Source organism: Alnus glutinosa, chromosome 3, assembly GCF_958979055.1.
Source record: "Alnus glutinosa chromosome 3, dhAlnGlut1.1, whole genome shotgun sequence".
Classification (NCBI taxonomy): domain Eukaryota; kingdom Viridiplantae; phylum Streptophyta; class Magnoliopsida; order Fagales; family Betulaceae; genus Alnus; species Alnus glutinosa.
Genome location: NC_084888.1, coordinates 37,701,693 through 37,725,765, shown reverse-complemented (window position 1 = coordinate 37,725,765; position 24,073 = coordinate 37,701,693). Strand labels below are relative to the sequence as shown.

The 24,073-nt window shown below is 34.3% G+C and overlaps 1 protein-coding gene across 5 annotated transcripts; it reads right to left on the bottom strand.

The window, feature by feature from the left end:
* Nucleotides 1–778: 778 nt before the first annotated feature.
* On the bottom strand, nt 779–8,101 carry LOC133863737 (potassium transporter 2). 5 transcript variants are annotated; one of them, XM_062299810.1, is made up of 10 exons: nt 7,827–8,101; nt 6,273–6,362; nt 5,770–6,004; nt 5,449–5,694; nt 5,310–5,363; nt 3,945–4,205; nt 3,243–3,295; nt 2,978–3,095; nt 2,439–2,693; nt 779–2,102 (listed from the first exon to the last, which is right to left on the bottom strand). In XM_062299810.1, the coding sequence occupies exons 1-10, from the start codon at nt 7,836–7,838 to the stop codon at nt 985–987; spliced, it is 2,442 nt and encodes an 813-aa protein (XP_062155794.1). In that variant the 5' UTR covers nt 7,839–8,101; the 3' UTR covers nt 779–984. The 5 variants fall into 5 exon arrangements, with proteins under 5 accessions (XP_062155794.1, XP_062155796.1, XP_062155793.1 ...); XM_062299812.1 differs by having other exon boundaries at nt 6,273–6,357; XM_062299809.1 differs by lacking the exon at nt 7,827–8,101 and adding an exon at nt 7,121–7,327 and having other exon boundaries at nt 6,273–6,357.
* Nucleotides 8,102–24,073: the final 15,972 nt, after the last annotated feature.

Sequence of the window (24,073 nt, the reverse complement as noted above, 5' to 3'; positions counted from 1 at the left end):
TACATGGCCGCCACTCGGAAATGGTGGTGGTGCATAGACAACTACGTGGCACTCTACCAGACTATTAAAGTTGAGAGGAAGGAGAGCATTTTGGACATCTTATCTATTACTATTTTTTGATTCGGATGAAAGGAATTGCTTGGGTCTTTTGTAGATCATTATTAGAATGGTGCTATGAGAATTGGCCACGTTTGTTAAAATTTTACAAATATATTTTCACATGTTAGAATATTCTTTTAAAAAAAAAAACGCTTCTCAAAATACATTAATAAACATAACTCAGTTTTAAACCTTTAGGAATTATTGTAGATTCAACCGAAAAGCACTAAAGTTAAAGATAAACAAGCAGCTGAACATCGCATAAAAGTTTTTATTTTTTTTATTTTTTATAAGTAAACATCCCATAAAAGTTAATAAGAGTGCAATTATTATTTAAAAAGCAAAATTGTTAGAACAAGCGGCTCATATTCTCTTAAGTATAGTGAGTAATACAAGTACTAGTAAAGTGGCCAGTTAGCGGTACGGTACAGGGTATTTTAGAGATTTTTATATATGTCGTACGGTAGAATTTTGTTATAAATATGTTATGCTGTAACTCTAAACCACTATTGAATATAGCCACACTCTTGTGGACGTAAGCATATTGTCGAACCACATAAATCTGTGTTTTGTTTTTCTTTTGCTCTCTCTTTTCGATTCCACATTATTCATCATTGTTGTCCACGGTAACAAAAAAAAAAAATAAACCAAATAAGAAAAAGATTAGACACGCCCCACATAAGATGCAAGATTTTCACATTTTTATGATACTAATATACCTCATTTCCCATTAATTAGTACATGTGATGGCAGATGCATCATGCATGAATGAAACTAGAGTTAGTGTATTTTCATAAAGTCCTCAATCTGCACACTCATCATACTTGCAGCACACTTCTTTCAGGTGTTCCTCTACGTCAAACAAAAATAGTTACATTATGTGGCCTACACAACATAAACCATGCCAACCTCAAGAAGAGACACTGGTGGCACCTTGAGCGCCACATCTGCCCCCCGGCAATTCCTCCTCAGGAAATTGTATCCAAAGTTGACGGCCAGTCGCTTCAGGACAGAAGATCCGTGCTTTGCGCGAACATGCGAGTGCCCCAGTATGAATGCAGTCCCAGCTTGTTGAGCTGTATACAGATCTTCCAGCTCTTCTTGCAATTGCACATCCATACCAGCTCGTGCATCAGTGTCAGACTCATCATCAATGGCAAACCTCACTCTTCTTTCAATAACGCCTACTGGTTGCATCTCAATAACATCTGTAACACTTTCTACAGTTGGGAACTCAACGGATACACTTGCTGGCTGCATGCTCTCCTCAATCTCAAAAGTTCGTGGACCAGGGAATGCCACTGTTCCAATCACAGCCAATCTACACTCACTGGATGAATCATTAGATTGTGATGTATCATCCCCGTTGCATGTAGTTTCATGTGTCTGATGCCAATCATAGCGGATGAAATCGGCTAGTCTATCAACCAGCTGACTTTCAAAAGAATCAACATCTTGATGAACATCACGATATCCATACCGGACAATACATCTGTAGGACCGATGAGCTGGAGGACCCACACGGCCCACAAGATATCTCTCAGCAGGGGGCACAAAAGGGACAGGTACTGATTTTACGCACACAAAGACAAGGATGCGGTGGAAGGCGGGGAGGTTAGTGACAAAGCGGGAGAAATTAGCTGGAATGCCAGAGGTGAGATCAGTAAACACTAGGCCAATTCCAGGAACTCGAGCAATTCCCAAGCTTGGACCTAAGGCTAAGAGCCATTCTAATGAAACCTTGTTGTGAAGGTCATATTCATATTTCTTGATGGTTGCGTAGTGCCAAACAAACATGATAGTCATAAGGAAAAGGGCTAGAAGGATGGGGAGCCAGGCACCCTCTCTGAACTTGGTCAGCGAAGCTGAGAAGTAGAGTAATTCAATAGAGCCAAAGAAGAGTAGGAAGGAAATAGCTATGATAGGTGGCTTGTGCCAACAAAGTATAATAACCAAGGAAGTGAGGCATGTTGTCACTAACATCACCGCCATCACCGCTAACCCTGAAACAAATAAATATCTGACTGTTAGTAGATCAAGAAACAGAAGTTCTTTCAATTAAGCTATCCCCATTTTTTTTTTCTTTTTTTTTGGCATAAGGTTGAATACTAATGTGATGAGTCTCAAAGCTCTGAAGCTGGTGCTAGGGTTTCCCTAGAAGATCTCAGTAAACCTTGTCAAGTTTGTTATCATAATGGAGACAACCTTTCAACATTTTTCTCTGATGGTTCAGAGGGTTCCATGATTTTATTAAGGCTCATACTTGGGCAGAAATTTTTATCTCACAGTAAAAATTACCATTATAATCCTGGTGAAGAGGACACAAGGGCATAACTTACCAGATGCATTCCCCATGTGTTTTGTGTCTCTGAACCCAATGGTCACAGCAATGCAGAGGATCATGAGAATCCAATTGATCTCAGGGATATAAATCTGGCCATGAATCTTGTCAGAGGTGTGAACAACCTTGACTCTTGGGAAGCAACCAAGTGATTGGCTCTGGTTTATGATAGAGAATGTTCCGCTGATGATTGCTTGGCTTCCCACAACAGAAGCAAGAATGGCTAGTATAAGCACCGGCAACCTCACACATTCTATACCCAAAAATTTTAAACTGTCAGATTGTTCCACAATCAATAAATATTCTAGTCAAGTACACAACTATGGATTGGTCAGAACTAACAAAAACCACAGAGTTGTCCAAGCATTTTCCAGTAGATTGAGACATCAGAATTCATTTTAAGTTCAAGTCAAGGATGAATCTCAATACACTACTGATGTACTATATTATAAATTCATCCTGTCAGCTTCCTATCCAATTCCAAGCAAACTAAATGAAACTCTTTGCCTCTAAAATGCAAGAATGACTGAGGTATACCTGGAACTGAGACATAAAAACTGATCCTGTGGTTGGTCTGGTGATTCTGTGACAAGTACGCAGCTTGACCCATATATGCCAATATAAGTGCTGGATAAACCAGAAAGGTGAAAGCAATCTGTGACAAAATGAATAGTTAGATACCAGTCACTAGTAGGCAAGTTAGACCTTTTCACAGGTAGACAAAACACCACCAGGAAACAAACATCATAAGGATAAATTTTTCAAAAGAAAGAAAGGCAAAAAGAGAAAAAGGCAGCATTACCTGAATTGCCGTATATGAGAAGTGGCCAAGATCAGCAAACATTGCCTCTGAGCCTGCATGCAGTCACGCATACCACTGGCTTAGCCAGATGTGGGAAATATACTGTAAACTGAACCTCAAGTTGGTACCAGCTTAACTGGTAACATTTTTGTTTTGTTTTTTTGCTTTTTATGAGTGAGTGGTCCGAAAGGGAGCAAGAGGAAGAGATTCAAACCAGTGACTTCTACTTCGATGTGTGGCCCTTGACTGGTTGTGCTACACCTCTGGATTAACAAACAGAATCGCTATCCCCAAGATCAAAGGTTCAAAGGTTGGTGAAGGGAAAGAGGGTCTGATTAGGGTTGACCTGTACAGTTTTATACTCATAATTCGACACGACCCGAACCGGACACGCAAACACGAATTGCCACCCCTACTTTCTATAATCAATGACTTGGGTCACACTTCACACACAACCTCTATTTTGACTACAAAATACATGTGCAATCTATAACTGATTACATTTTCCCTGAAAATGACTTTTTCGGCGTTTCTTGGTGTTTTCTAGAGGTTGCTAGTTAGAGGCCTTACATTTTTGTTGGACTCTTGACACTTACAATTGGTAGTTGGTACCATAGACATCATCTAGAACTCATAAGACAACGGAACAAACAAAACGACAAGACATGAGAATTGAATATAGTTGTGTTTTTCCAAATTCACCTGTTATGCACAATAATATTCCCCCCAAAGACATCCATCCACTTAACCTTGTCTTCTTCAAGAATTTGAACATATAATATGGAGAAAGAGCTTCATAGACATGTGGATTCCAGTGGATTATATTGTATAAGCCGAGGGCACTGATGCATAGTAGCCATGTCAACACAATTGGTGCAAAGAAAAACCCAACCCGATGGGTGCCATAGTGTTGAAGTGCAAATAGACACACTAGTATGAAGCAAGTAATTGGAATCACTGCATCTGCAAATGGTGGCATAGCATGAATGTAAAGAAAATCAATAAAGAAACCCACAACATTGTTGTCATCACCAATCAAATTAAACATTGAAATGCCTAAGATACTGCACAGACTGAAAGGTAAAACAGAACAGAACATGTTAAATTGCAAAACTTCCAAGAGGTTCATTGACAATTATAACCATTTGCTAAGACAAAAAAAAAATGTAACCAATTGGTTACATTTATAATACATTTACATATTTATAAAGGCGTTGCTCCAACAAAAACATCACAATGCACTCGGAGTAAAACTCGCCCAAATTTCTGAAAGAATGTCTATTTATTCTCAGTTAAATGTTTGGATTATTGGACAAGATTTATAATCAGAAGCTATTGATCTTGTTTTTATTGATAGAACATAATATGGTGACAGAGGTACAAGTGTAACCAGTCTGAATTTTGTAGAAATTATAAATTCAGATCAAATGAAACTTCCTGTGTCAACCCCACCATGAAACAGTTTATCCATATCCCCTCCAATAGAAAAGTAGGTAGGACCAAATACATGGCAGGAAATGACCATCTCAGCCTACAACTTGAGCAATTCGGATGGTCCCTGCACTTCAGGTCAAATATCTATTTTTCACTAAATCAGAATGACAAAGGGGATCCCTCTATTCAATTATCGCTTCCAATGATAAAAAGAAAAAAACAGAGCTCCAGGCTGTGTTAAGTAAGCTGTATTATTTTAACAAAAATTTTGTGGACATCAGTATAATCAAAGATGCAATTACAGTTCAATAAAAGTAAATTCACAAATAAAACAAACAATTCTAACAACATACACATCCCATCTAGCAACACATAAATTTTCTATTTTCATTTCTCTCCCCTGAACATGCACCAAAGTTTAACTTGACAGATATAACCTAACCATGATTCCAAACTACATGCTTATTGTTTTTGCAGTCCATATAGCTTGAACGGTGCTACTACTTAGAAGTCCACAGCCTTCAATATAATTTGGGGAGGAGGGGGAGTAGATTCTCATATAACAGACCACGGAATTTAATATGATTGAACAGGCATGATTAGATATGAAAGAGTTGTAGCTGATAAGCTTACACTGGTGTTGATCCTTGGACATATATAACTCGAGACCAGACACCGCAGAGAAAACTACATAAGAAAAAATTGGAATTAGCTCATCCATAAACTAAGAGGAAACAATTGCATATAATACATTCATAAACAGAAATTCTACCTGAAATGACTGGAGTGAGGAGTCCATCTCCAATTACCATACAAGTGCCAAGAAGAACCAAAATTAGGAGCGCAGTGTGCAAGGCTTTGTATCTCTCAAGGAACAATTTCAACCCTGAACTGTTTTTCTTCTCTGGAGGCTGTTCCAGTTTATATGTAGAGAGTGCTTCATCCGCAAGCTGCCGGTTGGGTAGAAGGCCTACTTTTGCATGCCTACATATCAACGAATAAAGAGCAAAAGTACCTCCTGCAAAATCATGCGTGAGAAGTTACACCTAAAAACTGAATAATATAGATATAGCTCATTTGTGTTGGTACTCACCCTCTCCATTGTCATCAGCGCGAAGGACTACAAAGACATACTTGAATAAAGGGATTAATGTAAGAGTCCAGAAGACAAAAGAAAGAGCGCCAAAAATCTCTTCGTTAGTCTCTGAATGATGAATATCTTCTGCAAATGTGCTTTTGTAAACGTATAAAGGGGAAATGCTCAAGTCCCCGTATACTACACCAAGGCTTTGGTAGGCCAAGAGCAGGATAGTCTTCCAAGACTCCTTCTGTAACACAGTTAAGTGAGCAACACTCAAATCAATCCAGTTCAATTATAGTACTATATCGATATGACCATTAAGAACTTTTGTGGATTAAAATTGTTTCCACCGATTATGCCAAACTTTACTTGCCCAAGAAGAAGAAGAAGAAGAAAGAAAGGGGGGAAAAGAACGGTAACAAAGAGACAAGCAATAAACTTTAAATGGGTCAGGCTCATAAGCATTTGAAAGTACAGACCGATGCAAATCAAGCTGAAAAAGAGTCTGCACTAACCTTTGAAGTTTTCCAACACTTCCCATGGTCAAGATTCATATTTCTCACCCTCAAGCTATGCTTTTGAACAAAGATACCTTCAGTTCTGCGCTAGAAAAATAGAAGCCAAAATGGTACACACTCAAATAGGATCTAACTTTTTGAAGAACATAAAAATGAGGAATTTGATGAAAACACTTCCAGTGACATGACAGCCATACGGTTCCCTACTTTAACTGCGCAAATAGAGGAGATAAAAGGACACATCCACCCACTTTTCAATAAATCCACATGACATCCATACTTCTTATCACACCCCAGCAATATTATAGAAAATATAGCAACAAAACTCAAGAGAGGCAACCCCACCACAACTAGGGGTAAAATTTATAAATCCAAAACGTTGAAGATAAACTGCAATGGAATTATACAGAGTCTCATCAATGTAGAAGGGCCCTCATTAATTTGCCCTGAAGTTTTTTTTTTTTCATTTTTTTTTTCCTTTGATGAAAAGGGAAAGAAACTAATACCTAACACGTCACCGTTTGTTGCCTTTCGGTCGAGGCAACTAGTCCAGCACAAAAGTTTGTTCCCATATACAGGGGTAAACACTCGAACTCATAAAGATTAAAGATCAAAGATTCATGATAAAAACAATGGCAAAATTCAAACTAACAGTGCATGCAATTATGAATATGCAGAAAGAGTTGTATTTTTCACAGGGAAAACAGCACAAATATCGGACCAAGTTAAGTGATGGCGACGAAAAGGCACAATCACGTGATTCAACGACAGTCGCATATACAGAGCAATCACACCAACTAGTGCCCACGAAAATAAAGCTGATTTCAAGGACCATTTGTCATTACCTCACTTTCTCTCTCTCCCACTTGTTTTGTTTAGGCATTTTCACCTACCCGTTGAAACCCTTCATTCTCTTTTACCAGCTACAGCTTCTTGGGTAGGCTTAAGGGGAAAAAGAAAAGGAAAAGGAAAAGGCTAGTAGAATTATTCTGAGATTCGAGTAACTCAAGGCAGTGGTGAAAAGGGGAAAACAAAAAACAAAAGCTTGACCAAACACTAGAAGAGAGGACGACGCTATGTTTAAAATTATACCAAATCTTATCAATTTTTCCCAAGGATTAATCAGTATTTATCTTTATAGACAAAACCATGTGAATCACAAAGGGCGGTTTCAAAAGAGCATGAGGCTGAACATGCTCAGTACACCCAATTTTCTACGCACCAGATTTTCCTCACCGGCTGACCCCCATTATCACATCATCCATTAACGCTCACCTAAGCTTATTCTGTATTTTCGGACCCAGTGGGCTTCACTTTCTGATACACCTTGTCCTTTCTCCATTTTAGCTAAGCAGCTTTTTGGTCGCATCCTCTATCATGATCACGTTGTGCTGAGATAGAAGATAGCGACCTTCAATTTAGCATTTTACTGGAAGATTAATCCCAAGCAACTCTTTTTCTACAACAACATTGGAATCCGCGACAAGAAATAATAGAGATACTAAAAACAAGAACACATTTAGACAGCTCGGGATTTTCGATACTACTTACCATTACCAACATAAGCACTTCTTGGGCTCGTAGGCTCGTAGCGTATCAAAATGTTCGATTTACAGATCTGGGTACATGAATATACATGAGATGGAGCACACGATCAGGAGGTTCAAACTTCAACCTCAGTTCTTTATGGCTCGATTGTCTCTTTGCGATTTTACGTAAAACTGAAGCGTGTAAATAAATACTGAGCTCAAGCTTCCTGTTCAAGACAGAGAGGACTGAGGAGTCGCCATTTTGGGTGTATTTTGTAGATTAAATGAACATTTCACATGGCAAATATACTCCTCTCTGTATCTACAGACAATGGCGAATGTTGAACATTTTTAATTGAACAAGGAGCACGAGGAAGTGGATTATTTTAATAATAGATTCCACGTCCAAATTTATAATATAATTCACATGAGCGGGAATATTGCACTTAAGAAAATTGTAACTGCATGTATTTAATAATTTTTTTTTCTATCTTGATAATATATTTTTTATTTTTCTTCCCGATGCCGGTGGATAATTTTAATTATTCTTTTGGTTTAATTATTCAAAATTTAATATATAACTTAAAAAAGATTCAAATTTTTTCTGATATAAAAAACAATTTTTTTTTAGTATTTTATGTTTTTAATTATTTGTTAATGTCCCTATTTTTAGAATTGAAAAGAAAACACAGAGTAACAGAATTTTAACAAATGAATCCAATTATTATTAGATAATTTAATTAAAAATAATAATCATATCTTAAAAAGGTTTAAAATACATTAACTGATATTTGATGAAGGTAATGAATATGTAATATCCATTTGATTTGTTTAATTTGGACCCAATAAACAAATTTATTTAACTTTCTAGAATGATTCAAGTGGAGAAAAGGAATTCCAACTCTTTTATGTATAAAATATCTAACCAAACACCAAAAGTTCTAGACATATAATCTTCCCACAAGCCCAGAAATCGAATTAGGCGGCTAATTATGCTTTTTCAGCCATCTAAATAGGGTGGGCCCCCGGGGCCTACCAGGCTACCACCCCCTCGCAGACCTACAATTCAATTAATTACCGTTACGCGGTATTATAGAGTAGTCAATTAATATTAAGTGATTCTAGTTGCACATATTAGAAATCAACTATAAAGTAATTTTGCATAACAACGTTGATGTGTCAAATATTTTAATTTTTTTAATTTTTTTTAAAAAAATACTAAACACATCAGCATTGTTATAGAATTATTGTGTAAAAGTTGTGCAAATAACATATCTTATGTCAAAAACTACATTTCCATCTCACAACTATCTTATACAATGCTGACGTAACGGTTTCAACGAATCATTATATCAATCCTTGTTAAAAATAAAAAATAAAATATAAGGATTCATTGATATTGCAACATCAGAATTGTTGAATAGTTGTATAATAAAAACGTGACTTTTAGCATTTCTCTTTAACAAATAACTCTTTGAGTTTTAAAAAGTGATTAAACTCTTCATCGGGTAAGTAAAAATAAATATGTTTGCCATTTAAAACGTTGACAAAATCTGCAAATGCGATACATCAATATCAATCACAGCATCATGACACATGTGAAACTTTTATATATATATAAAGGGAAAACTTCAATTTACCCCCATAAAGTTGTCACCGATTTGCAATTCTAACACCAATGTTTCAATTTTGTTAATTGCACCCCATTAAGTTTCAAAAATTTTCAATTTAGGGAATTCGTCAATTTTTGCCGTATGAAGTGACGGAATGGAAACCACGTGCGCGGCATGTGACTTTTTTGGTTCAGAACTTACAAAATTGCCCTCATTTAAAACGGCACCGTTTCTTTAAAACACACACACACACACACACACACACACACAAAAAAAAAAAAAAAAAAGGGAACAAGGGCATTTTCGTCTTTTTGGGGACAAAAAACGCACTTGCATGACACATGAGGAGAATTTCGTTAAGTTAGACGGTTGATTTGGACGGATTCCCTAAATTGAAAATTTTTGAAATTTAATGGGGTGCAATTAACAAAATTGAAACATTGGTGTTAGAATTGTAAATTGGTGACAACTTCATGGGGGTAAATTGAAGTTTTCCCATATATAAAAGAAAAAAAAACAAAAAAACAAAAAAACAAAAACAACGAAAAAAACAAAAACAAAAACGCTAGGTGGCCAACCATCTCCTTTGCCCAAATGAAAGGTAGCCGAACCACGCCAAGGCCATAGCGAGAGATGGTTAAGGGATTTTATTATTATTATTATTATTATTATTATTATTATTATTATTATTATTATTATTATTATTATTATTATTATTATCGACATATAAATGGTTGTTGAGTACCAAAAAATCATGAAATGATGGATAGTTTGAAGAGGCGAGTCCTATAAAAAGACGCATTTTGCTTAGAGAAATGATTCTCATACACAAAACTTACAACAACGATACAACAGGCTTACGTGGAAAGTGGGTTTAAACATTTTTTTTCATTTATTTATTTTTTTTCCGTCAAAACCGATTGGAGGAGAAATGAAATTTCATTTCCCCCCAACGCACCCGCCCTCTCTCTCTCTGAATTCTCTCCGTACAGTCCCCGTCCTAAATCCGGAGTCCGGCGTCCCTCTCTGGTCCTTCACCGGAGTTATCCTCCTCCGTCCATCGGAGACCGCCGCCCGCAGCCCCTCTCTCTCTCTCTGGCCGGATCTGCCTGCTCTGTCCATCGGAAACTGCCGCCCGCAACCCTTCTCTCTCTCTCTGGCCGGATCTGCCTGCTCCATCCATCGGAAACCGCCGCCCGCAGCTCTCTGTCTCTCCCGCTCGCTCCGGTGCCGGTCGTCCCTGTCCCTTCGGTAACTCTCTTTCTCTCTCTGAAATTATTGTTTGAAAATACTGATTCGGTTTGAGGGGGAAAAAAATTCGGTCTGTTGTTTGTTGTTGGATGCTGTAACTGGTGTTAGTGATTTTGCTGGTTCTGATTGTTGGATGTGTTGGTATTTTGCTTGGTTCTAATTCGGTTTTATGGGGTGAAAAAAAAAAAAAAAAAGATTTGTTTTGGTACAATAGGTCTTTTGCTACATGTTGCAAGGGAGGGGGTTTTACTTTGTGGTTCGTTGAAAATTTGGGTATTTCAGGTGAATTTGGGTCTGTACAAGTTATTCTCATTTTGAATGCATAAATGATATCACTTCTTCTCAATGGCTGTTGTGGATGCGAAATATTTTCCTGATAATTTTTGCATTGGATGCATAGATTTGCCTTCTATTTTACTACTTTTCAATGTTCATTGTGCTAGGATTTAAATGTCAATTAATATTATGGAGTTCTTGTTCCTTGTATGTTATGATATGCATTTTAGTCTTTACTGCCCTTGGTTAGAGACTTTTTGTACCTTAGTTTTTAGAACCAATTCTGTAGCCTTGTCAAAACAAAAGTATTAATCTGTTGTCTGTTCCAAAAAAAAAAACAAAAAAGAATAAAATCTAATTTTGTAGATGTGGAAGCCTTTCAGAACCCAAATTTTTCTATGCAAATTTGTTCTAGCTTGTTTTCTGTTAAAATTTTCTAATTTGTATCATTTTAATCAGTTTTTTTTTTTTTGGTAATTATCTCAAGTAAATTTATTTCCTTTCAATTAAGCAGTATGTATTTGCCTCAGGCTAGGATTGCTTTGATTGTTGATTTTTAACCCATGATTTGAGCTAATAGTGTCTTTGAATTAATGAATAATCTAAGACTTATATGAATCTATTAAGTTATTGAGTAGTCAATTAATATTAAGTAATTCTAGTTGCACATATTAGAAATCAATTATACAGTAATTTTGTACAACAATGTTGAAGGGCCAAATATTTTTATTTTTTATTTTTATTTAAAAAAAAAAACTAAACACATCAGCATGGTTGTACAATTATTGTGTAAAAGTTGTGCAAATAACATATATCATGTCAAAAACAACATTTCCATCTCACAACTATCTTATACAATGCTGACGTGACAGTTTCAAAGAATCATTATATCAATCCTTGTTAAAAATAAAAAATAAAATAAAATATAAGGATTCATTGATATTGCTACATCAGAATTGTTGAATAGTTATATAATAAAAACGTGACTTTTAGCATTTCTCTTTAACAAATAACTCTTTGAGTTTTAAAAAGTGATTAAATTCTTCATCGGGTAAGTAAAAATAAATATGTTTGCCATTTAAAACGTTGACAAAATCTGCAAATGCGATACATCAATATCAATCACAGCATCATGACACATGTGAAACTTTTATATATATATATATATATATATATATATATATATATATATATATATAAAAGAAAACAAAAACGCTAGGGTGGCCAACCACCTCCTTTGCTCAAATGGGAGGCGGCCGAACCACCCCAAGGCCATAGCGAGGGGTGGTTCAGGGGTTTTTTTTTATTTTTTTTATTTTTTTATTATTATTATTGACATATAAATGGGTGTTGAGTACTAAAAAATCATGTAATGATGGATAGTTTGAAGAGGCGAGTCCTATAAAAAGACGCATTTTGCTTAGCCATTCATCAAGTGTAGTAATTTCTGCCAAAAAAGAAGAAGCCTACACGCGTCTCTGTCACCCGCTATTGAAGCGCACTCGACCTCCACATTCCCTTTTATCTCCCAAGCAATACCCAAAATCCCATGTCTGTCCCTTAATTCCGGTCCTCTTCGTACTGTTTCTGCTTCCACAAAGAGAAATCACTAATCAATCTCTCAATCTCTCGCTCTCTGCTCTGTCAATGGCGGCTGCTACTGCATGATGTGGCCCCTGTGAACGAGCCCATCCAACCCAACCTTCGATGTGGTCGCCTGAATGTTTGTCACCACCGTGACATCTATGTACATCTAATGCAGCGAGTTCACAAGAGCGGCATTTGGCATTGGGATAATCTGTCCGAGTCGACGTTGCAGCTTCCACGAACAACGATGATCTGCCACCGCTGATTGGTGAGTTTTAAATGATGATATTTGAGATAGAATTTGCAATATAAGATTTTATAACTAGAACACCCCATTCAAGTTGGTGGATTAATGCCTCATCTTTCCGACTTCGAAACTTTTCTACTCGATCCATTCAAGTTGGTGAATACGTCAACATTCTTGATTTTCTTGGTGGTAAATACTTTCGTATATGGATTATGGTGTGGTGGTGTACGTATATACAAATGAAAACCGATAAACTTTAGGAAGCCGACCTAATTTCACGTAGAATCAATTAAGTGTGTAGGAGAGAACGAATTTTGTTTTGTTAATGCTTTTTCAATCGTGTCTTTGAATCAACTATTGTTTAAAATAAATAAATAAATAAATAAATAAAAAGAAAATCAATAGTTGAAGCATGGACATTGTAATAGCAATTGGGTGAGATAGAGTAAGATGAAAGTATAGTCTGTAATATTAAGAGTTGACAGACACTTTCACTTTAGGAATAATAGTGAAAATTAATAAAAGATCTTTCAAGTGTGTTTTTGATTTTGAAAACTTACGGCCCAATTTATGGGATTTACCAAAAATATTGATTAGCATCGAAGTTAGAAATTACTGGCCTATGATTAGATAGTCAACCGTCTAGGCCCCTGCTAACGACTTTCTGGGCTTAGTGGTTGGAAGCCACGAAGAGAAAGGGTCAGAGGGCAACTACTAAGTGGGCTCAACTCAACCCAATAGGGAAGCTTAGCCCAACTTGTACAAATTGGAAGCTTGCTGTAATTTTACCCAAATAAAGAAGATGAGTAGAAATAATTGCTCTAAAGCTTCATTGAACCATTCATTAGGAAGACTATTATTTAAGCAGTGCTGCAATATTAAATCCATATTATATAATTTAGCCTGCCAAAGATTTTGAATAAGTAAAATGGAGAGGAACCATTTTATAATCCGGCCATATTAGATTGTTCAAAATTTTCAAATAATAATATAGACCGTAAAATGGTTAATTATCCTATTCTCTAGAGATTGTGGTGACCCGAAAAAAGAGGTAAGTTGTCAAGTGCGGTCTGAATTATAATGTATATAAACTCTCAGCGAATTATTTTGAAATTGGAAAGACATAAACCATGGTAAAATTAATTAATATTGCAACCAAAAACTGCATCACATTGGTTTGGATTCTGTTGCAATTGAATACAGAAAGTGGCTCATCGATCGATCTCATGCTTCCAAAGGTAAAAACATGCAATTTAATTTATGCAATCCCCTTCGATCTGTGTGTATTCACTGTCGATCTATTTATATTATTTATCAACAAAATAAATCTTACACAATAACACGGATTAAGATTCTCTACAATTCAATTTGAACAACCACACGGAGAGGATGAGGCTGTGAATTAGCCCGCCTTCCCGAGTAGCCCCCTCTTTTGTGTGGCTGCCCAAATTGCACGTAGAGGGTCCTCTTCCAAATAACAATATGTAATGTAATATTTGGCTGAAGCATACCCCCAACACAAAACAACATCTGCCATAAGAACACTTTACAAGGAAAACAGATAGACCAAGAGCAAAATCAATTAAGAAGGAAATAATTCAAAAGATGAAAAGAACTATATATTATATGTATAAAAAAAGACCAAGAGCTCACTTCAGTGGCCAATTCCAGGGCTGGGAACACCGCCATGCCTTCTATAAAATTCATAATCATCAGCTGCAGCATCATCTCCAGGATCATCCTCCATTTCTAGAGGCTTCCTTGTGCCCGTTGGACTCCAGACTTTGGTGTATCTTGTTGCTGCTGTGATCCTTTGGATTGTCAAAGACAAAATGACCAACACAATTGCAAGTAGAACAGCACTGGCCTTCAACTCCTTCCTACCCATTTCACGATCTAAAAAGTCCCAGGTTAAGTAGAACCAAGTTCAAAAGGTCAGGAATTATTTATAGGGCATCATCATGGTGGTAGCATTTTCGAAAAGATAAAGTACTTTTATAAAAAGTAGGTCCTGAGGGCCATGCATGACATGGAATTCACGTAAGACTTGATGCATGCATTACCAGTTTGTTTAATTTTTCACCGAGTTACTAGAGGTAAAATATCTTTTATTACATCAATTTGTTGTGAAAAATTATAGTAAAAGCTGTAATATCATGGTCCATGTTAGAATTTACGTGCAACATCTAATGTACAACATATGTTGCCTAAGTTATCACGTCAATTAAATTATTTAAATTGTTGATATTTGTGTATAAATTAAATCTAAAATAAGAGAATTAATAAAGGCAGAAGCAAGAGAGAGAAAATGACACAAAAAATTACGGGTGGTTGGGTGTTGAATAAGTCGACTTATACAAGAGTAAACCTAAATCGACTTATACAAGGAAACACAAATCGACCTAGAATAAGAAATAGAAATCAATAATATTATATTTTGAATTTATTCTAATATAAATGATTTTACACCATATACATCATTAAATAATATAAAGTCTAATTGATTTTAAAATAAATTTTCTCCATTTCACTTTAACGATGTTTATGATAAAATATAATTTTCATCACTTTCATGATTTTAAAGTGTTTGACCACATGTACAGTATCCCCTCCATTACCTTTTCTTGTTTATATATCCATTATTACAAGGCATGAGCATCATGCATGCGTCAAATTAGGCTCACTAAAAGACTATATATATGCTTACTTATTCTCTTCTTTTTTTCTTTTTTGAAGAAAAAAAAGCCTACGCTTAATTACTTGTATAGACACTTGCAAGATACAAAAATACATCACTGCCTATATATATAGAAATTAAAGCTTGCGCCAAAAGCTTATAAGAATTATGTTGTCGAAGATAACACAAAAGTAATTAACCAACTAGTGTAATATATTATCCTCTAAATTACCAATGATCTTATAGTGTAATACTGCCTCACTTTCTTGAGAAGGGGGAGATTCAAATTTCAACCGATCTTAGCTGTGGTATTTATGAAGTGGCCGGACAAGGTTTTGCTCTAATTGGGTCAGAAGATAGAAATTCTTTCAATTTAGTTTATTAAACTGACATCTGCCCTTAAAATGTACGTATAATTCTCCCATACATACATAATTAATAGAATTAAGATAGAACATGCAAATACATACACGCCACCGATGATAAGGCAGGCCTTGAACCCGGGTTAACTATTTGGTCCTAGTCGTCATGAATTTATGTGTGAAATATAAAAGCAATGTCTACTAATTAAGTTGGGGCATGAGGTTGTTGTTTAATCATATTGCCGCACAAGAATTGAAAATTTAATAACATGGGTGTCATGTGCTATTCATTAGGAAGTGATGATATAAGCTTAATTATAAGAGGGATCGCGATTCTTTTCATTTCAAATGAAATAAAAAATGTTTATTTCATGGTCTAAATTAGATTTTAAGATTTAATTGTTTATACATTAATTGTCGAATCATGTAGTAATAAAACAAAATCTGAGCCGTGAAATGAACCATCTCTATTCTACGTACGTGAAATTGAGAAAATCATATTCTCGTTATGAAAGAAAGTTGGCCGGAGCATTTCCTACAAAAAAAAAAAAAAAAAAAAAATCATGGGAAATTTGTGCCTTGGTGGATAAGATTGGGGAGACATATATAGAAGTAGTAAATTAAAGGGTTGAGTGGGGTCGCCATGCATGTTGGTTTGTCTCTTAATTAAAATGTGATCCTAACAAGGAGTTCCATATGAAACAAACAAATCTTATATATGCACTTTCGGTTATTGACCACCAATGTAAAAAGTTTTACTGCATACCAAAACCAGCCATTAATCTTCAAGTTATTACCTAATTACCTTGCTATGTGAAAAATAATTTTAGGTATCCCTCGTCATAGGGAGGATGTCATGATGTAAGTATTTTAGAGGATCAAATGTCCAACTAACGGTCTAAATTAAACTCATCCAATATTCTTACATGGAATTAGGATTTTTTTTTTCAAATTTTTTGCTCGAATTTTTAAAAGTTCAGATAAAATATTTTAAAAAATCCCAATCCATACTATTTTAGGTTTGATATATATATATACTTGAGGTGGTTAATTTGCTTGGTGGGTTTTTTTTTTTTTTTTTAAATTTTATTTTAAGCCACCTAATCCCCATTAGTAGGCAATTAGGTAGGTCGCTTGGCCGTCGATCTTGCTATTGGTGTATAACTATTTCAAAGATTAACGATGGGTTATAAGTCAAAGCACATGCTAAAGTAATATGTGTCATTATTCAAATAACTTTTTTGCAACATTTATTGACCGACACCGGCCTATATATATATATGCGTGTCAAATGTAATATTTCTTCCTTCTTTTTTGGTCGGCCAGAAGAAATTATTTTTCTTAATTTGATCGATCAATTGAATGCGTGTGAATGTCAGGCTTTGTTTGATAATTTTTTTTCTTTCTTGTTTTCTTATTTCTAAACAAAAATATCAACAAATAATTTAAAACACAAAATATTCATAAAATATTTTATTTTTTAAAATCCGATCCGTTTAAAAAATGTTAACAAACGAAACTACATTTTGGAGAGTAGGAGGTACCCGATTCACACGAAAGTTTCCATATATCAATCATATATATAATTAGTACGTACCTACGGCCGATGAATATGTTTATTCAAATTTTGTTTTATGTTTTTTGTTTTTTGTTTTTATAACAAATACATTAATAAACAAATTAAAACATAAAATATATATATATTTCAAGTTTATATCAAATCAAAATAGTTATACAAAATAAATAATAACATAAAAATGTCACCCAAAGCACGTTAAGTCGTTAATTAACAACTAAAGTCAAACGTCATTACACGTTGAAATTGCATTTTATTATAAATAATTGATCACTTTCTTGGAAAATACGATGCTCTGTCATCAACACGGCTAAAGCCGTGTCGGATCCAAATTAAGGTATTGAATATATGGACGACGGTGAATTTAAGTATATTTAATTTTTTATTTATTGAAATCTGCTAGAAAAGGTCAATAGTTTTTAAATTGGTTGGAGACTGGTCAAGTAGAATTGAGTATTATTTGAATATTGAATAGAGTCAAACATGCAGTTGGGTCTTCAATTCCCATTTTCTAGTTTGCTTAACGGTTAAGCCACGCCACTGAAATTGGTGTGCCATTTTCTTCTTCTATTAGTATCGCAACACCTAATTAAAAAGAGTAATGCTAACCTGGGATATTCCCACGAAAGCCGTCTTGCTCCTCCAGAAATAAACTGTTGTGCTAGAGGAGGAACAACAAACCCTAGCCTCCTCCCTTCTTCTTCCTTTTTATATACATGATGCCTCTTTTAACGGGTTTTTTCTATTTTTCGAGAGAGTAGCTCTCATTTTCATCTAGAGTTTTTTTCTAGATCATTTCGTCTCTCAAGAGGCTCTATCAATTGCCTTTGTCAATCTATCCATAATCTTCTCAAAATCGAAGCTTTTGTCCCTCAACCTCCGCATTTCCACCTCCTCAGACCTTCTACGATGCTTCTTCCTCCCGAAACTACCTTAGGGTTCAAATTTAGTTTTTTCAAAGCTCAATATGTCTTCCTCCGTCAACTCTGCCTACCAACGCGCCTCATCATTGTATTCTTCAGCCTCCCCACTCCCCGCCTAATGTGCCCTCGTGCCCCTGTTGTCTCCGTTGCTGATGCTGCTTATTTTTAGGTTTGGTGAATTATTTATGTTATTCTCTCTCTCTCTCTCTTTATTATTATTATTTTTTTGAACCAAGTAGCCGTACCTTTATTGATAAGAAAAAATGATCCCAAAATTGGAATCTAGGGATACAATCGATCCCTAGTTACAACATACACAAGAAAATTTGGAACATCTTCCCGCAATGCCATGTCTAGAAATTTGGCCGAAGCCTCTTTTGCTAGAACATGGGCTACATTATTAGAATTCCTTCCTACGTGAACCACCTTAACATACCTTAGGCCTTTAAGCTTTGAATGAATGTCATCCACAAACAAACCAGCTGCCAACAAATTTGTCGTCTCAACATTAACGCCATTGACCATTTGTTTTCGGATTTATATAAACTTTAACCCATAAAACTAAACCCTAAATTCTAACCCTAAAACTAAATCATAAACCCTAACCCTACGTATATATACTGTATATATAAATTTCTTAACATGAATACTGTATAATATTTTATGTAAATTTAAAATACTATATATAAATATATATTTTTGGTGTTATTTGTAAAACGCAAATACGAACCCTAACCCTAAGAGTATGTACTATACATAGTACAAATTAAGCACTAAGACCTAAAGTATAAACCATATATAAGGAACTCAACCTGTAAACCCTACTATTTACATATAGCACATAGTCCTAAAATCTAGCTCTAAGTGTATATACTATATATACCCATAAACCCTAACTAACTATATATATATATATATATATATATATATATATATATATATATATATATATATATATATATATATATATATATATATATATATATATATACGCATACTGTATATTGCACACATCTAAGGTTATAGTATATACGAGTGAAGATGCATGTATATAGTTTTTAAACTGCTTACATGAATTATGCATATATATAGTATTAATTTTAGGTTTTGTATTTTTTTTTTTATATTTTTATTTTATACAAGGATTGTTAAGGTGATAATGTACAAAACACAATATAATTTGGTGATATATATATATATAGTAATATATATATACATATTACTATATATATAGTAATATATAGTATATCTATATATCTAAATTAGGGTTTAGTTTTGTACAATATAATATACATATTGCACTAAACTAGGGTTAGGGTTATATTTGTAAAGTATATAATTAACACTTGTATATATATATATACAAGGACTTATACGAGATTTGACTAAATTAAATGAGGAGAGTTGAAATAAATTAATGTATAAAATAAAGTAAAATTTGTTTGTAGTACGTCTACAAATGTAAACGCTAATCCTAATTAGAGTTAGGGTTTACTTATAAGTATATCATATGTAAGGAACTCAACACGTAAACCTCAAGTATACTATTTACATATTGCACATAGCCCATAAACCCTAACTCTATGTGTATATGCTATATATAGCCATAAACTCTAACCCTAAGTGTATGTCTTATATATAGTCATAAACCCTAACCCTAAGAGTATATTATATATATAGCCATAAATTCTAACCCTAAGTATATGTACTATATATAACCATAAACCCTAACGCTAAGTGTATGTACTATATATAGCCATAAACTCTAACCCTCCCTAAGTGTATGTACTATATATAGCTATAAACCATAATCTTAAGTGTATGTATTATATATAGCTATAAACCCTATATATATATAGCATAAATTTAAGGTTAGGATATATATAGTAATAATATTAAGATTTTAGTTTTTTTTTTTTTGTTTTTAAAATAAAATACAATAATTTATATGCATAGTGTACATTTCGAGTCATTATGCATATATATAGTAATATTAGTATGCATAGTATACAAAACCCTAATTATATTTGTTTTTTTTTTTAAAAAAAATTTGGAAGAAAAAAAAAAAACAGTTCGTCACGTGTCATGTTGACACGTGGCTCACATATGGCCATGTGCCTAAATTACACGTGGCCATTCGGCCACGCACATTGGAACACGTGGCCACATGGCCGCGTGTAAATAATCCACGCGGCCATGTAGCCACGTGTAATAAATACACGTGTCCGAACGGCCACATGTATAAATACACATGACCACGTTTATAAATCCACGTGGCCGTTCGGACACGTGGGTTTATTACACGTGTCTGTGTGGCCGCGTGTATTATTTACAGGTGGCCGAACGTCTCCCAGCTGCATGTTGCCATGTTGTCAGTATGACACGTGGCTACAGTAACCGCTATTGTAGCCACGTGGCGAATAGAACCTTTTTTTGTTGTATAATAACCCCATATCCGCCCTAGAAAACTTGTCCATACAATACTCCATAAACTGCATGAAATTCTCCCCCATAAAAGAAGATTTTTGAAAAATGATAGAACCTCCACCCCAAACATCTTGGACTGCTGGACAGCTCCAAATAACGTGCAAATCTACCTCTCTCGTTATTATTATTTTATGTTATGTGTTGTTGTTTTATTTAGCTCTATTTTTTTCTCATTTTTTTGTTGTTGTTATTGTTGTTTGTAGTTCTTTCTCATGTACTAAAAAAAAAAAGAGCCCAAGACTCGAATATCAAAAAAAGAAGAAGAGTAATGCTAAAAAAACACATTTTTTCATCCAACAATTATCTTTCAATGATGACATGACAGTTGCAACCAATCATTTGATTTTTGATCTTTGATTTTTTTTAAAAAACATGACAGATTCAAGAGTTGGTTGAGATTGTTACATTAACATCGTGAGATAAACAAATATTTATAACATTACTCAAAACGAATTATCCAAAAGAGTAATGCTAAAAATTACATTTTTATTCTACAATATTGACGTGATAGTCTCAACAAATTATTGATTTTTTTTTTAACTTATAATTGATCTAGGGATTGGGGAGACTATTATATCAACATTTATAGAATAATTTTTGTTCAAAAAAAAAAAAAACATTTATAGAATAATTGTAGGATACAAATATAATTTTAAACATTATTATGTTCGAAAATAATCATAAGAAAGAAAAGTGTGGGTGTGCCGTGTGGGTATTGGTTTAAGAAAATGAAAAATAAAAAATAAAAAGAGGGGACAGAAAAATAGAAATAGAATAACAAGAGGAAGAGTTGAAACGTGTACGACAAGTCATGGCATCCGCTCCAAATTTCTGTACAACGAGCGTACATTGTTGAAGGATTGAGCAATATTACTTGGTCAAACCCTGACGTGTTTCCCAAACTGTTCAACGTTCATTCAACCTGGCCGTCCCCACGGTCGGTCTACACTCTACACCTACCGCTCTCCCCACGCGTTGCAAGACTCCCCGTTAAAATCTCTTTATGCTAATTAATTATATCCAGCTGTGATAATTCGTATTTTTTTTTTATTTTATTCCAAATTTGGAAAAAAGGGTGAAGGGGAAGGTGATAATTTGTATTTACATCGGGTCGAAATACATATATGAAATTATATATGATAACTTTAAAATGACATCTATTAGTTAAACGGATCAAATATTTTAATTTTATCTTATTAATTTTGTGTTGAATTTATAGATCATGTAAAAAATTATCGGTCTTAATTATATAAATTTTTTCAATTGAATCTTATATTCATCCAAAATAAGATAAATGTCATTCTTAGTATATACACCGAACCATATATAGTTCTTACTCTAAGGATTTGTTCGAGTTTTTAGATTCAAAAAGTGAAGTTAAAAATAATAATAATTTAAAAACATATTTTTTTAAAGATGTAGTTAAGTTTTTTTTTTTGTAAAATCACGGCTTAGCTTTTAAAATAGTTCAATTCTATGTGATTTGAAAACATTTTGTTCTCTATGTTTTTCAACTGATTTTTTTTTTTTTTTTAATTTTAAAAAAACATATTTTGTGTGATTTAATTTAAAATCACACTTTTATTCTGCGAAATCGGACTACCAAACACACTCTAAGTCAAATAAAAAATTAAGGAGAGTTTGACTTCAATCTAGTAAAAAAATTACTATTTTTTTTTTATGAAAAGAATATACAGTAAAAATTGCTTTTAATAAAAAAACAATAGATTTATTTCCAACCATTTCATCTCCGCCGTTTATTATTTCATTTCAGTTTTTATTTTTATTTTTATTGGAAGCAATCAAACCCAAGAAGAATGCTAGACATTCAAACATTTTTTTTTTTTTTTTTTTTTTTTTTTTTTTTCAGAATTTGATTTTAATCTGATGTGTCACAATCCAGTGAGATCTATCATTTTGGAAAATATATCATAATTTCATATAATTATGACACATCAAATTAGAACTAAATTCTAATAAAAAAAAATGTTGAGATGTATATCATTTCTCCAAACTCAAAGGTGAGTTGATTTATCTTTTTTCATGGCAGCTTAATGCTACAATATTAAAGTGCCAAGTCTGGTCGTCTCTCGAAATCTTGTCAAACAAGCCAGCCGCGTGCATAAAACTTCCGAGTAAGGTACCGGAGGGTGTGATACAAGCATTTCACATCGGCCATCACTCCATCAACCTCTGACCTTGTCAATGCCCTTTTTGCTATAAAAAAAAACCCCATTTCCATTGACCCTCAACAACAAACACAAAGTTCCTTTCATCCTCGCCCTCCAAACTCATCAAAACAAGCTAGCGCACCACCCGCCATTCATCTCAGATCTCTGATGGCAAAAGCAGACCCAGAACCTCACCATCTTGCAGCCGCAATGCTTATATTGTTCGCCTTTCTTATCATATTCTTTCCATCCCCTTCATCGGCTAGGCTCTTGAATGTGCCGCAGAACCTTGCAGCGAACGAACAAGCTCCGTATCTTGCGCTTCCCGGAGACAACGCCGTTGTTGTGGCTTATCCACTGGGAAAAGACTCTGAGCGTGTTTTACCATGTGACATGGACGAATCCAGCAAGCCCAAAGCGCCCTTCCGCGCAGCTCCCAGACTTGCCGGGAAATATGGGCCACTGCTTCTGACTAGGCTTCCCAAGGGTCCGATGCCGAAATCTGGTCCGAGCAAAGGGACAAACAGCGTCCACAACTAGATATGCATGCAGAGCTCAAGAAAAAAAATCACTGGACTGCGTTTGCTATTTGTTATTTATTTATTTATTTGATTTTTTTTTTTTCTCCCCTTCTTCGTAGTTAATTACAATATTTTTGTATGTGTAAATACTTGTTACACACGTTATAGAAGGTTATAGCCTTATAGGGAGGATATGTGATTTCCATTATTATTTCATTAATTGAATATCGCAAAATCTACTTTTTTTTTTTTTTTTTTTTTTTTTTTTTTTTTTTCTGTTTTTACTATTTCTGAATGAAATGCGTCGGTTTTACTTTGGAATTTACATCCAATTTGGTGAAATATATGTGCTTATTAATTTCAAGGGTTTAATGAACAAATATTAATTTAATAAATTAAATTAGAAGAAATTAATTTGAAAAATGAATAGCTACAATGTCGATCGAATTCTTTGAATTTTTTTTTTCCTCCAATTTGGTCAACATCACGCAACTGCTATATAAATTAGGCCAATTAATATTATCAAGGATAAGGTAGGAGGCTCTTAGACTCAATATATGGGTATTGTGATTTATTTA